This window comes from Olea europaea, unplaced genomic scaffold, assembly GCF_002742605.1.
Source record: "Olea europaea var. sylvestris unplaced genomic scaffold, O_europaea_v1 scaffold2513, whole genome shotgun sequence".
Taxonomy (NCBI): Eukaryota; Viridiplantae; Streptophyta; class Magnoliopsida; order Lamiales; family Oleaceae; genus Olea; species Olea europaea.
The window spans coordinates 10882-24122 of NW_019243376.1; the positions used below are offsets into that span (position 1 = coordinate 10882).

The 13241-nt window shown below is 32.5% G+C and overlaps 2 protein-coding genes across 2 annotated transcripts; both read left to right on the forward strand.

Moving 5' to 3' along the window:
* Positions 1 to 7175: 7175 nt before the first annotated feature.
* LOC111382513 (transcription factor SRM1-like) lies at positions 7176 to 10133 on the forward strand. The gene is made up of 2 exons (XM_023006516.1): positions 7176 to 7721; positions 9581 to 10133. The coding sequence occupies exons 1-2, from the start codon at positions 7318 to 7320 to the stop codon at positions 9840 to 9842; spliced, it is 666 nt and encodes a 221-aa protein (XP_022862284.1). The 5' UTR covers positions 7176 to 7317; the 3' UTR covers positions 9843 to 10133.
* Positions 10134 to 11415: 1282 nt separating this feature from the next.
* On the forward strand, positions 11416 to 12657 carry LOC111382515. Its single transcript, XM_023006518.1, has 2 exons — positions 11416 to 11613; positions 11749 to 12657. The coding sequence occupies exons 1-2, from the start codon at positions 11490 to 11492 to the stop codon at positions 12540 to 12542; spliced, it is 918 nt and encodes a 305-aa protein (XP_022862286.1). The 5' UTR covers positions 11416 to 11489; the 3' UTR covers positions 12543 to 12657.
* The last annotated feature ends 584 nt before the right edge of the window (positions 12658 to 13241 follow it).

A 13241-nucleotide genomic window follows, 5' to 3' on the forward strand; every position in this document is an offset into this window, starting at 1 on the left:
TGAACAAATTAAGGAGGTTATGTAAGAACAATATTTGTCAGGTCCATCAAGCTATATAAGTTAATAGCTATTCCACTGAGGAAAAAAAAAAGTCGAATAGTTAAATACAATATAAAAGCCAAAATGTTAAGTGTTGCACTGTGCACGTGTGAAGTGTGCTTTCAAAATTGGGTTAAAACGTCTACGACTCCTTTAGGGAATGGGTTTCACTGGATTGAGACACGTGACGTGAGGAAAATCGTTGAATCTCCTTCTGGATTCTTGTGAAGGTTAAAACGCTTCATTTGGCTTTTGTGTTACTTCAGTGTATTGAGACTTTGGGAGGAAACTGTTTTATTTTCTGTGTTCGTCGTCTTCTTTCGAAATCCTCATTCAAGAGTCAAGACTTCAAATTTTCATCTTCTACTTTATGTTTTTGGTTTTATTACTTGGTATAATATGAATAAGAACTTAGTGTTCTTTCTTTCGTGGGTTTCAGAACGAGTATAGATTAGGTTTATAGTGTTTTTGGCGAACAATAACTCGGAAGGAATTATTTTGGTGCAAAAGATAATTCTTCCGTGACTTTATGTTTGTAATTTGTACATTGTTGCATAGTTGACTATTGTTTTAAGGCTTTACAGTACAATAGAGTATTATCTACTTTGTGCATACTCAACAAGAGATTAGGTGTTAGAAGTGATCATCGAATTTTTGGGACTTCAGTCGGAAAACTTTAATTTTCTGCACTTTACTTTTAGATCTTTAATTTTTTTAGAGTTTGATCGTGTTTTCATTTGTTTCTGGGCATTCTAATTCGCTATGGTAGGTTTCAATTCATAGAGCCTTTTGCCAGTTAATTTTTAAAATAACAATCAAATTTCATTAAGCAATATTATCAAAGAGCACGAATAAAATAAAATAAAAAAGGGATATACAATCAATCTAGGTGCTGCAAGTTAGGATTTACATTGTTCCTCGAATGAGGAACACAAGAATCAGCTCTTAGAGCATCTTTAAATCGTGGTGTTATATAAATTTAAATTATAATTTAATCTTCAAATNAATGAGGAACACAAGAATCAGCTCTTAGAGCATCTTTAAATCGTGGTGTTATATAAATTTAAATTATAATTTAATCTTCAAATGGTCAAAAACTTCTCAAATGGAAAGATGCAAATAAATAAATTGTAAATTGCATTTTTTTCATCAGAAAGTGAAATTATTAGATTTTTCCATTGAAGCAAAATTTAAATTTAGATCAATCAAGGTATAAATCAGGGACGGATTCAGGGTTGGATCCACGACCGGGCTACAAAATTTTAAACCGGGCTACTTCGTGAAAAAAAAATTTTTACACATAAAAAACTGATTTTTTACCCAAAAAAAATAAAAAAATACCTTATAAAGAAATTATTGGACCTGGGGGGAGGGGGGGCTACAGCCAGCCCAGCCCCCCTATATTCGTCTTTGGTATAAATAAAGATACAAAATGATTTTGAATATACTAAACACTCAATTTAAGAACGTTTTAAAAAAATCTTTATTTTGTTTTGTCAAATGCTTCTACCGAGAACTCTCTAGTTTATGTATTATTCTTAACCTGAGAAGAATCTGAATCTGTCTCACAACAAATGCATCCCAAATTAGAAATATTTTTGAAATGGGTCATGCTATATGTATTCGAGCGTTGACATGTAGGGTTGGGCAAATCTCCCGAACCGAACCGAACCGAATCCGACGATTCTTGTCAAATTAAATACTCGAATGGGTATCTGAATTGAGAACCGACGGGTACAGTTCGGTTCTCGATTCTAGATCTAGAACGGAAGAATCGAATAAGAACTGTATCTTTCTAATTTTTTTTTTATATTGAGTAAATCAAATTATTTTAAATTTTTTTTAAACAAATTAACAAATTAACGATTTCTAAATCCAAAATTTTGGCCCAATAATTTATTTCATTTCTAATTTTTTAATTTTTAGCCCAATTACCCATTTTATTGTTTCATTTCTTAGCCAAGTAATATCAAATCCACTAAATAACCCTAAACACCAACACCAAAGTGTATAACGTTGTCTCGACTCTCGCACTCACTCTCGCAGCCTCATTAAATTCCAAAACCTATGCAATTATTGGTCGACACTGTGACCTCCGATCGAAACTGTGACTTTCGCCAACCGAAACTTTGATCGTAGCGATCATTTGAATAAGGTAGTTTACTAGTCTCTGACATTTCAAAATCATTGAATGTATCATTAGTTGTATTTATATAATGTTGTTATAAATGTTAAAAAATTTAATTATAGTACAGAACCGAATCGAACTGAACCGAAAGGAACCGAACCCGAACGGTTCCATAATTATATTTGGACCCGACGATTCCATTTACTAGATACTCGAAAAGTTCTGTTTGGTTCGATTCTATTTAGAATCGAATAGAATCGAATCGAACTGACCCGTGCTCACTCCTATTGACATGTCCCTCACAGCCCGGACTTTTTCTTTTTTCAGTGCGAACCCCCTTCTTATGAGGGGCGTGTTAATGTCCAAATATAAATAGCAAAATTCTTTTTGAAATAAAACGTGGGAGCTTTCAACGTTATCCATTAACATCTTAGGTGGCAAAATTCATCTTATCCAAAACTTTTGTACTTTTCCTGTTGTGGTACACGTGTTCATCTGTCAGCACGCCACGTAGATCGTAAACTTCCCGGTGCCTTCTAGATGAAGGAGATTGGCCAATGCCACTTTTTTTAAAGTGACAGCCTAAAGGGATAGTATTTACCAAACTCAAGAAAACGACAAATCCACCTGTCGTAGGTGGCTGCCGACATTGCACACATAATACATTTATAAAAGGACACGTTTATTAGAAATTAGTAAAATATGTGAAATAATTAATAATTATTTTTGAATAGTTTTAAATTAATTAGTGTATATGTCAACATGTTTGTACATTGTATGGAAATAGGTTGGTGAGTTCAAATTCAATGTCTTGACTTTAATTAATGCGCGTCATGTTTGGGTAGTTCAAAAATTTAATACAATTTTCAATAATTTATTTTCATTTATATGGATTTCGTGATAGTAAGGGACGTTTGTTTCTCATTTTTACAAAAATGAGAATGAAAAATACAGTCGTTATGAGCCTCACACAAAATATAAAAATTCAAATTTGATGATTTGATATAATTAATAACGGCCATATTTTTTTATTTTAATGAACAAAGAATGGATAACAAATAGGGGCTAAATTATATTTTATATGGGACATTTCATTATTTATTAGTGTTATAATTTAAATCACGTCTTTAACACATTCTTACATGCAGACCTTTTAATCAGATGATTAACGCATGCAAATTTTTTGTAAATAGACGATAACAGAATTTGAACTAATACTAATCATGTGATCTAATTTAAAAGTGCATATCATATCTCAACTCCAATGTGATTAAAATATTAAAGAAAAATTATACATATTTATTTAAATCTTGTTTTTTGCAATAATGAATAATATTTCGAGGTTAGGAGACGCCAATTAATTAAAAGAATTGAATAAAATTATAGAAGGAAAAAATGTGACAAAAAAAAAAATTCATTTTTTCAAGTCACCTCTTAATTGTATTACATTGTTGCTTAGATTAAAATGGTAAAATATTTATTTGTGTTTAACAAAAGATTATCATTAGAGAAGTATGCAATAGAAGTAGTGAATTTCATTATTATTTTTTTAAATAACTTATTTAAATATATTTAGAGATATAAAAGCAAAAAATTGCTTTAAAATAACATTTTATTAATTAAATCTTAATATGCTTTGTTTATTGTTGGTAAAATTCACGATGTTGGTAAGTACTACAATTTTTGTATTTTTGTCAATTAAAATATTGTTTAATTTATTAGGCTTAAGTTAGTATTTTGTTAATTATTATATTTTATAGCTATAGGTTTGTAGATTTTCCTTAACAAAAGAAAAAAAAAGTTGATGTTAATAAATTTTAAAGTAATTTGACAAAAATATTAAAATAAAACTTTGGTCACACAAACTCATGGATAATTACCGTTAAATGTTTTGTTATTTATTTATGTCGTCGTGTCTAGTCCAACCTACTAAAAATTTCACAATAACATTGTCAAAAAATGTTATAATAACACATTTTATATATAGCCCCCGTTAGACAACTATTATTTGAATTTTTTTTTCTACGTGAGTATTTTCAATTATACATTCACATAATAAAATATTTTACATGTAAACCTCAAATATTTTCACACCTTTTAACCACATATTCTTCTAAAAATTACTATTCAAAATATTATTTTCTCAAATAATGACCATCAAATAAGGGCAAGTCGATTAAATGGAACTGATTCTATTAGGGAAGAAAGTAATTTTTTTTTTTTTCTTTTGAGGAATCAAACTGACTAAAAATGTTTCAAAATCGTTAATGATATTATAATGTTGTTAATTACAAACATGGTTTTTTATAAGGAAAAGACAAGTGGAAATTATACAGTCATGTTTTTTAACTATCTAATTCAAATTCAAATTTAAAAGTTTTTTATTCAATAATCAGATAATAATTCAAACTTTTAATATTAATAAAACAATATTATTATAAAATTAATTAATCTACTTAACTATCACACCCCATCCACCCACACACCAAATTTCACTCCCAAACCCTAACAGTTTTCTCCCTCAACCCCCCCTCTGCCCATATCCCTCACTTCTCTCCTCTTTCTCGCACATCATAGCTGAAGATATTGTCGGCATTGCGACGCTCACGACGTCGGCACCACGCCGCGGTACTCAAGACCCCACCACCGGAGCGACATTACTCTGAAGCAGCTAACCACGACGTTCAAGACGCTACCATCGGTTGCGCTTCTCTGAAGTAGCCAATGCCACTGCGAAGTTACTGGGCTCCCGTCATTCCAAAGCAACCAACGACGCTTAAGACGTCGCCCTGCGCCATTCTCGGCTTTCTTGCCATAGTGGATCTCATACATCAGAGCAGCCACCGCTGCTATTAGTCGCAGATTCGACGTATAAGAGCGGCCTCGATCCATGGATCACCAATCTCAGAGAGAAGCCACCAAATTTAATCGTCGAAACTGCCCAGTCAACCACATACAATAGACTTTAATTTATGTCGATAGCATTCTGACCACTAATAATTTCCACTTGGCGCTGAGATCTTTATTTTTGTTGTTGGAGTGGTGGTGACGATGATGGTTTTCTATGTTTTGGTGTTGGGTTTTTAGGGTGCTGAGTTAGTGGTCATAAACGGTTTTGTTGGTGTTGGTGGTGTCATCGTTGCTACCGTCGTTGTGGTTGTGAAGTAGTGGTGGTTTTTGGTGGTGAATGTTAGTTTGTCTGAGTTGGTGCACATGGTAGTAATGTTGCCAATTGTCATGACGTGGCGACAGTGGTATTGGCGGCGGTATCATTGGAGGTAGTGGTGAGGTATAGGTAACAAATGGTGGTGATAGTAATAGATTATTTGATTAATTGTGACCAATAAATTTGTTAATGTGTGATCAATAATATAACATGTGACTAATGAAATAGCGGTGGTGAGATGGTGGTTTTGATTTTTAGTACAGGCGGTGGTGGTCTAGTGATTGTGAGATGGTGGTTTTGGTGGTGATGGGGTTGTGTTGGGTTGGGATTGTATAAAGAGGGTCTATGATCAATTATTTAGTTCTTGTGATCAATAAATTGGTTAATTATTATCAATAAATAATATGTGATCAATTATTTAAAATTGTAACAAATAAATTGGATATTTTTATGGCCAATAAATAATATGTGACCTGAAAATTTGAATTATAACTTATAAAATTAATAATTTGTGATCAATAAATAAATTGTGATCTATAACTTTTTTGGTTTGTGACTAATGAATAAATTGTGACTTGTAAATTTTTTTATTTGTAACCGTAAAATAATTTGTGAATCCTAAAATTTTAATTCGTGATCGAGAAATAATTTGTCATCAGTTAATTTGATAATTTGTGATCAAATAATATAGAATTGTGACCTTAATACATTGAATTAATAAAATATATTTTTAATTAATTATTCATAAATAAAATTAATTAATATCTAATTTTTGGAATTTAAAACCTTATGTCTTAGTTTTGAAATGAACTATACATAATTTCTTAGATATGAAATTTTTCCAAAAAACAAAGACAAGATATTTAAATTTTTAAAAGTTGAAGTAGTGCAGGTTATGTCCAGGACACGTTTCGGTCGTGGCAGAGACGCAGGTATATTTTCAGGCACATGAAGGCAACACGGTGTGCAGACCGTGGTAGGGACGCAGGCAGATTTTTCGGCACACAAAAGCAGTACGGTGTGCAGGCCATGTCAGGAACGCATGCACATTTTTTAGGCATTTCTAGGTACTTTCTAGAACACGAAAGTAGCACGATGTGCAGACCATATCCAATTTTGTGGTCTTAAGCAGCCATGAACTCCCATAATGCTTGAGTTGATTTTATTGAGATGGATTCAAGCCACTTTTTCCTAGGAAGGGTACAAAAGCTCCTGCAAGTGGAGCTCAAAGTCGAGTTCGAAGGTAATCAATTTTGACCTAGTAGAGTTTTACCTTCACAAAGACTCTAGTATGTGATTAGAGTTACTTGAGTTTCGTTAAAAGTTAATATCGACCCATATTTCTCGTAGTTATATTACTTGTATAACTTCAATTTTGATATAAAGTAGCTGTTTCAGTTTCAGCTACTTGAATTTTCATCTATGTCAACTCAAATTCTTTATTGGAATAAACTCTTTGTTTTCATTCTCTCTATTATTTTCAAAAATTTCAAATATTAAATTTTGGGGGTTTAGAATTAGACTAGTTTCTCAACAAGATTTTTTTATTTCTTTGCACTTACGCAATAAAATATATTATTACAAGCAATGTACATTGAAAATGTATAAGCTAATCCATAAGCACAAAATTAGTCAAGTCCAATTTCAAGTCAAAAGCCTTACGACAAATAGGCTATAATCTGATTATAATTAAATTTAAAATTATATAATTATGACAAGGCATAAAATAAAAGAACAAAATAATGGGTGATAAATAATTAAATAATTACATGAATAAATAAGAAGAAGTCAAAATGAAATTTGTTTCTATATACAGTTCCAGAAGATCCAGTTCCACCAATTTAAGTAAAAACGTGTACATCCATATTTCTCCATCTCCAAAACCTCCCCATATTTGTATGTTTACCTCCACCTCTAATTTCTCCCAAAACCCTTATAAAAAACTCTTTTTAACACCTTGAATTTGATAAAGCTAAGTTATTAAATGATGTATAATAGTAGTGGTAATGAATGGAGGATGATGGGGAATTCTGAGGCGGTGATGCCGGTGTTGTGGAGTCGGCAAGATGACAAGATTTTTGAAAAGGCTTTGGTGGATTTCGCCGACGAGATGGAGGAACACCGATGGCATAAAATCGCCGATCGGCTGCCTGAAAAGACTCCGAATGATGTCAGGGCCCATTACGAGGCGCTTCTGCACGATGTGTACGAGATTGATTCTGGTCGGGTCGACCTGCCGAGTTATTATGATGATGACTCAGACACGTTTGAGTGGAATCAGGTTGAATCGAAAAGGCAGGGTCAGATCTCCTTTGGGTCGAGTGGGCATAGAACGAAGAACGAGGTAGAAAGGAAGAAAGGAACACCTTGGACAGAAGAAGAACACAGGTACTTGCGCGTACAGATTTAAAAGTTCCTATATGTGCTTTTATTCAATGGAAATGATTTTGAACTTTGGGTTAATGTTTAATTTATATATATTTTTGTGGGTATTATTTTTCGTCGAGATGAAAGGAGAATTCTACAAAATCATTAGATTCTTGTTTTTATCATTTTTTAGCTTCAATTGGAAAACAACAAAAATCTTTATTAACTATCGAGGGTTTTTTAATCTTCAGAATATGGTAGAATCTGGGTTTTATAATTCGTGATTTTCTTTTAAAAGAACAATTTGAAGTAATTATTGAATGTGGATTCTTATTTTTTTCAAATGTACAGTCTTTGATTTCCTTTCAATTCTATATTATTGAAAATTTCGGTAATGTTTCTTTTGACGCGCCTGTTGCCTTTGTTTTCTTGTATGTTAGGTTGTTAGGTAAACAATAGAATTAAGTTTGAAGAAACATAAATTGTTTGTTTAAAGGTTTCCAGATTTTGCAAGGACAAGGTCAATGAAGAGGGGGTTGAGCTGTATTTTATGTCAATTGGAAATCTAGAATTTGGGTTTAAGATGTGAAGGGGAGAGGGAATAGTTAAATTAACGAAGAAGAAGATGATTTTGGAATTGGAGTCTGTTTGAGGCTCATTAGGACGTATATTTAGCTTTTGTGGAACGAAATTTTAAGCAATTTTGTCGTTTTCGGTTGAACGAAAATGCTAATACAAAACACAATCTATTTTGAGATCCAAGTGCAATTTAGGGCACACTAGGGCATATTTGGCATTTTTGAGAAGTTAATAATTGCTTTTGAGATTTATACGTTGCTTATGAACATAATTAAATGAATAATGTTATTTAACATCAGTGCTACGTCAACGTTCTAGGTGATGTTAAATGATAGATTCAATGAAAAGTAGAATTAAGTGATTCGTTTAATTATACCTATCATTTAGCTCTTGTTACGTAGGAAATAAAATCAAGATTTTAATTCAGGTCAAAGTCCACAATTAATTTTAACCACATATTTCGTGGAACTCACAATTTTTCAAGTATATATTTCATCAATTTCTATCAAAATTTATTAAAAATTTAATTTTTGTCTCCACCAAATAGGGACTTAATGTCACTTTAGTGCTACTTAGATTAGTGTTTTAACATCAGTGGTGTTAAATAACATTACTCTATTTGAATAATCTTTGAAAGTATTTTATTTGATTAAAAGAATTTTTAGAGAAGGTTGGTCTAAAGTAACTTCCTCATGTTTCTTTACGAGGAGGAGTAAAAGCAAAAGCCTGCCTTTACTATATTTGAAAACTTGTATTGCTAATTTGGATTATGCTATTGGTACATAAAAATAATACATAAATGATTATATAAAATGATGTGAGTGGAAAAGATTGGATGAAAAAGTTGAATGTATTTTAAACTGACAAATGACATTCTGTCATGTGGTATTAGGTAATTCATTATATAAAGTTTAATGTACATATAGCAAGATCATTGCTAATTCTTCTTGAAATGAAAAAACAAATGCCTCCTGATCTTTTCAGCTTTTCTGTGAAATCTATGATCTGTGAGTTGAATCTAGAATATTTATTTATTTGAGGTAGGATGCTTAATGGAACCAGTTCTCACATTTCAGTACGGATATAATTCTAAATTACTTACTAATACAGGACGTACCTTTCTAGTTGCCCGTGGTTTGAAATTTTAATGAGATAATAATTCTTTGACATTTTCTTATGCATCTTCTTCGACAAGGTCGGCAATGAATTTTCATTTCTGAATAATTAGATGTGAAATCCTTCTGTTTGTTTTTCCTAAGTTGTGACGTAATAATAATCAATACATTGACTCGTATTTGTAGGTTATTTTTAATCGGGCTCAACAAATACGGCAAAGGTGATTGGAGAAGCATTTCTAGAAATGTAGTGGTCACGAGGACACCAACACAAGTAGCTAGTCATGCGCAAAAATATTATCTTCGTCAAACAGCCGTGAAAAAAGAAAGAAAAAGGTCGAGCATCCATGACATTACGACAGCTGATAATAGCGTAACGGTGCCTCCACCTGTCAATCTCCCCAATCAAGGAGGGTTTCAAGATTTTAGCTTTCCCATGCCAAGATGAAGAATTAAGAACCTAGATAATCCGCATACACTACAGTTACCAGAAATTAGCAGCTTGACTTGTAAAGTAAATATTTTTTTTAAGCTGACTGTTAGTTAGAGGATCAGACAGGCAGATTAGAGAGTAGTGTGAATAATACCTTCTCTTCCCTTTTTTATAGGCGCACAAAGGAATTTTAGTTGTAAATATAAAAGGGTAATTACTAGTTAGATACGGTTGAAGTTTGACACTGGAATTGATTGTAGTTGACGAAATTCAATTTTCTTTTCATACTCTTCATGTTTTGCATTTTCCATCATTTTTTCTGGGGATTATATTTGTATTTACATATCAGATTTTTATGATCAATGTTGTGGGTTATGCTTGTTTGGCTTCCGGAAACGGACATTGGTGTCTGACTAGTTAGGCTGTGAAGTGGTTTTGCCTGAAATTCGTTTTCGTCTTTAAATTTAATATTTGGTTGAAATAGAATTTCCACTGTAGGCGAATCAAATTTGGCAACAGATTTTTATGCGTTGGTCTAGATGAATTCGTAAAATGCAATGTTTGGTGCTGATCTCCAGTTCAGTATACCGTGAAGTAGTAGGAAAAAGTTGTTCGAACAAGACGCAAGGCCGACGTGACCCCGTCCGTCTAGCAAAACTGAATGAAGTATCAGCTGAGACGGGATGGAATGTACCAAACTTGTTTCACAGCGTTGGCAGACATTTTTGATTTAGGGAGAGAATACGAGAGATGAGAGCTAGGAACATTGTTTGAAAAAGTATAGTGAAGAAATTAGTATGTATAGTCAAAATGGCATTTTTAATAAATCAAACCAATGAATCAATCTTCATGAGTTATCAAGATACACAATCAAGTCAGGCACAATCCACTTATTATTACTTATCAACTCTTTGATTTTGATCCAAGTTTTCAAAAAAGGTGGATCGTCTCGAGCCTGGATTTTTTGATCTACTTTGACACAACTATAGTTTCATTTGAATATTGATTATTACTTTATTTTTAAAAAAATAAAAATCTATAAATCAGTATCGAATTCTCCAAACAAATACCAAATAAGAAGCATAAAATAGAGCAATACCACTTATATTAATGTCAATATTTAAATTTAAAACAAAAAATTGCATCTGCCATTTGCATATGGTAGTATTGAGATGCAAAATTCTAAAACGTTGAAAATGGCTCATGTTTAATTACACCGACCAACTAATTAATAAATCTATTTTTCTGATATGATTCTTCTTTGATCTTCTTGTTTTATGTTCTAAAATAATCATTCAAGAATAACTCTACTCCTACAAAGTTGGTGTACAAAGGTGAAGTGTCAAAGTATGTTGGCAAAATCTGGACCATTGATTTCAAATGATTTAAAATCTGTTTTTGAAATAATTGGTGTAGATTTGATTTTGTAACCTAACTTTGTAAACCCCCTTTGTCATTGTAGCATAACTCAATCATTCAAATTCCCTTCAAATTTTCATAATTGAATGATTATATTTAATAGTGGTAAATGCAATATTTCTAATTTTGAATTTGGAATTTAAGAAACGTAACATAATTTCTGTCGAACTGAAGGCATAAAATTCAGCCCACTGAAACTTTTCTCTTATTAATTTTATTACCTTCTTCTTCGAATTTCTTCCAATGGAATATCAACCTCTCGAGATGTTAATGTGCATTTTTAACATTATATTCTATCATCTATTTGTTCCCTTATTGCAGAAGATTGTACTGAAGAAACTGGAGAAAGCATTATTCAAACTCACAGGTAATTTCTATTTTCAATAAAACTACATTTTACTCGAGTTCTTGCTCATTCTGTTTAAGGTTTTATGTCTATTTTTATCTTTTGCGCAATTTCAATCTATTCTTGATTTTGTGGTTATGTTTTCGTGTGTAGTAGGTGTCTCTTCGCACACTATAAACACAGATGAAAATCTTGTATCCCTATCAGCAACGGTGGATCCAGATACAATCATCAAACTTACTTATGCAAAATTAGCAAAAAAGGCAAATCCTGTATCCTATGAGCCACAATCTACAGACGACGAAGGGGAAAAATCAAAGAACACAAAAACTATGGAGGATAAAGATTTGAAGAAAAGTAAATCTCAACACAAAATGCACAAAAATTGCTGTTGTCAAGATAGATCTTGTCCCATGATGAGAATTAATAAGCATAAATGTGAAGTGTATGATCCACCCGCCCAGGTTAAAGACTTTGTTTGCAGAAATTATTTCTGCAAACTACATCCCAGGAGTCGGAAAATTACTGATACGGTGCCCGAAGACGAGAGTAGTGCATATGGATATATGCCAAACTATGTACAAGGGTATTATGGTGGAGCAAATCCTTGGTATCCTATTAGAGGCTCGTATTATCCGAGGGGGTACCTAGAGAGGCCACCAGCTCGATATGGATATTATCCGCCAAACTATGTACAAGGGTATTATGGTGGAGCAAATCCTTGGTATCCTATTAGAGGCTCGTATTATCCGAGGGGGTACCTAGAGAGGCCACCAGCTCGATATGGATATTATCCGCCAAACTATGTACAAGGGTATTATGGTGGAGCAAATCCTTGGTATCCTATTAGAGGCTCGTATTATCCGAGGGGGTACCTAGAGAGGCCACCAGCTCGATATGGATATTATCCACCACCGAGGAGGCCACAACCTCCATATGGTTACTATTAGAGAAGGCCTATTCCGTCAAGATTCTTTGCTGCACCTAGATTCTATATCTTCTTCCTGCATATTTTATGTAGGATCTTCTATTACATTTTGTAAGATTTTGTGTTGCTTTAAAATATTGTTGTGGATATACTATTACTTCAATTTCGATATCAGCATTAATCATGCATTGTCATGTTCTCATATTCTAGTTCATAATTATGCTACAAGATATTCAGAACATAGTGCTGAACAAGAAAACATGGCCCAAATAGAAAATATGCTACAAATTAGTTTAGGGAACAGGAGATCAACTAATATATGAATATATTCCAATGCGAGCAAAGCACACTATAGTTAAAACGAAGGTAGTCATCTAATTTCAGGCAGAGAATGGACCAATCACCAAGTCAGAATAGTCAGGAACTGCTTAGCTCAGCAAATAAGTTTGTCGAATCTAACCCAATAAAACTCATCTATCATTATAATTTATAGAGTTCAACTTGCAAAAAACCACATCTGAATGAGAATAATTGGAAAATTAGACTATTTCGGAGGCATATATCACCACACAAAATATAAAAATTCAAATTTGATGATTTGATATAATTAATAACGGCCATATTTTTTTATTTTAATTAACAAAGAATGGATAACAAATAGGGGCTAAATTATATTTTATATGGGACATTTCATTATTTATTAGTGTTATAATTTAAATCA

What these genes read in the sequence shown, in the direction of transcription:
- LOC111382515 (XM_023006518.1), top strand. Translation starts at nt 11,490, where the DNA reads ATGGAATATCAACCTCTCGAGATGTTAATGTGCATTTTTAACATTATA. An exon ending in AGCATTATTCAAACTCACAG is followed by an intron (nt 11,614 to 11,748) that starts GTAATTTCTATT and finishes CGTGTGTAGTAG; the next exon opens with GTGTCTCTTCGCACACTATA.
- LOC111382513 (XM_023006516.1), top strand. Translation starts at nt 7,318, where the DNA reads ATGATGTATAATAGTAGTGGTAATGAATGGAGGATGATGGGGAATTCT. An exon ending in TGGACAGAAGAAGAACACAG is followed by an intron (nt 7,722 to 9,580) that starts GTACTTGCGCGT and finishes TCGTATTTGTAG; the next exon opens with GTTATTTTTAATCGGGCTCA.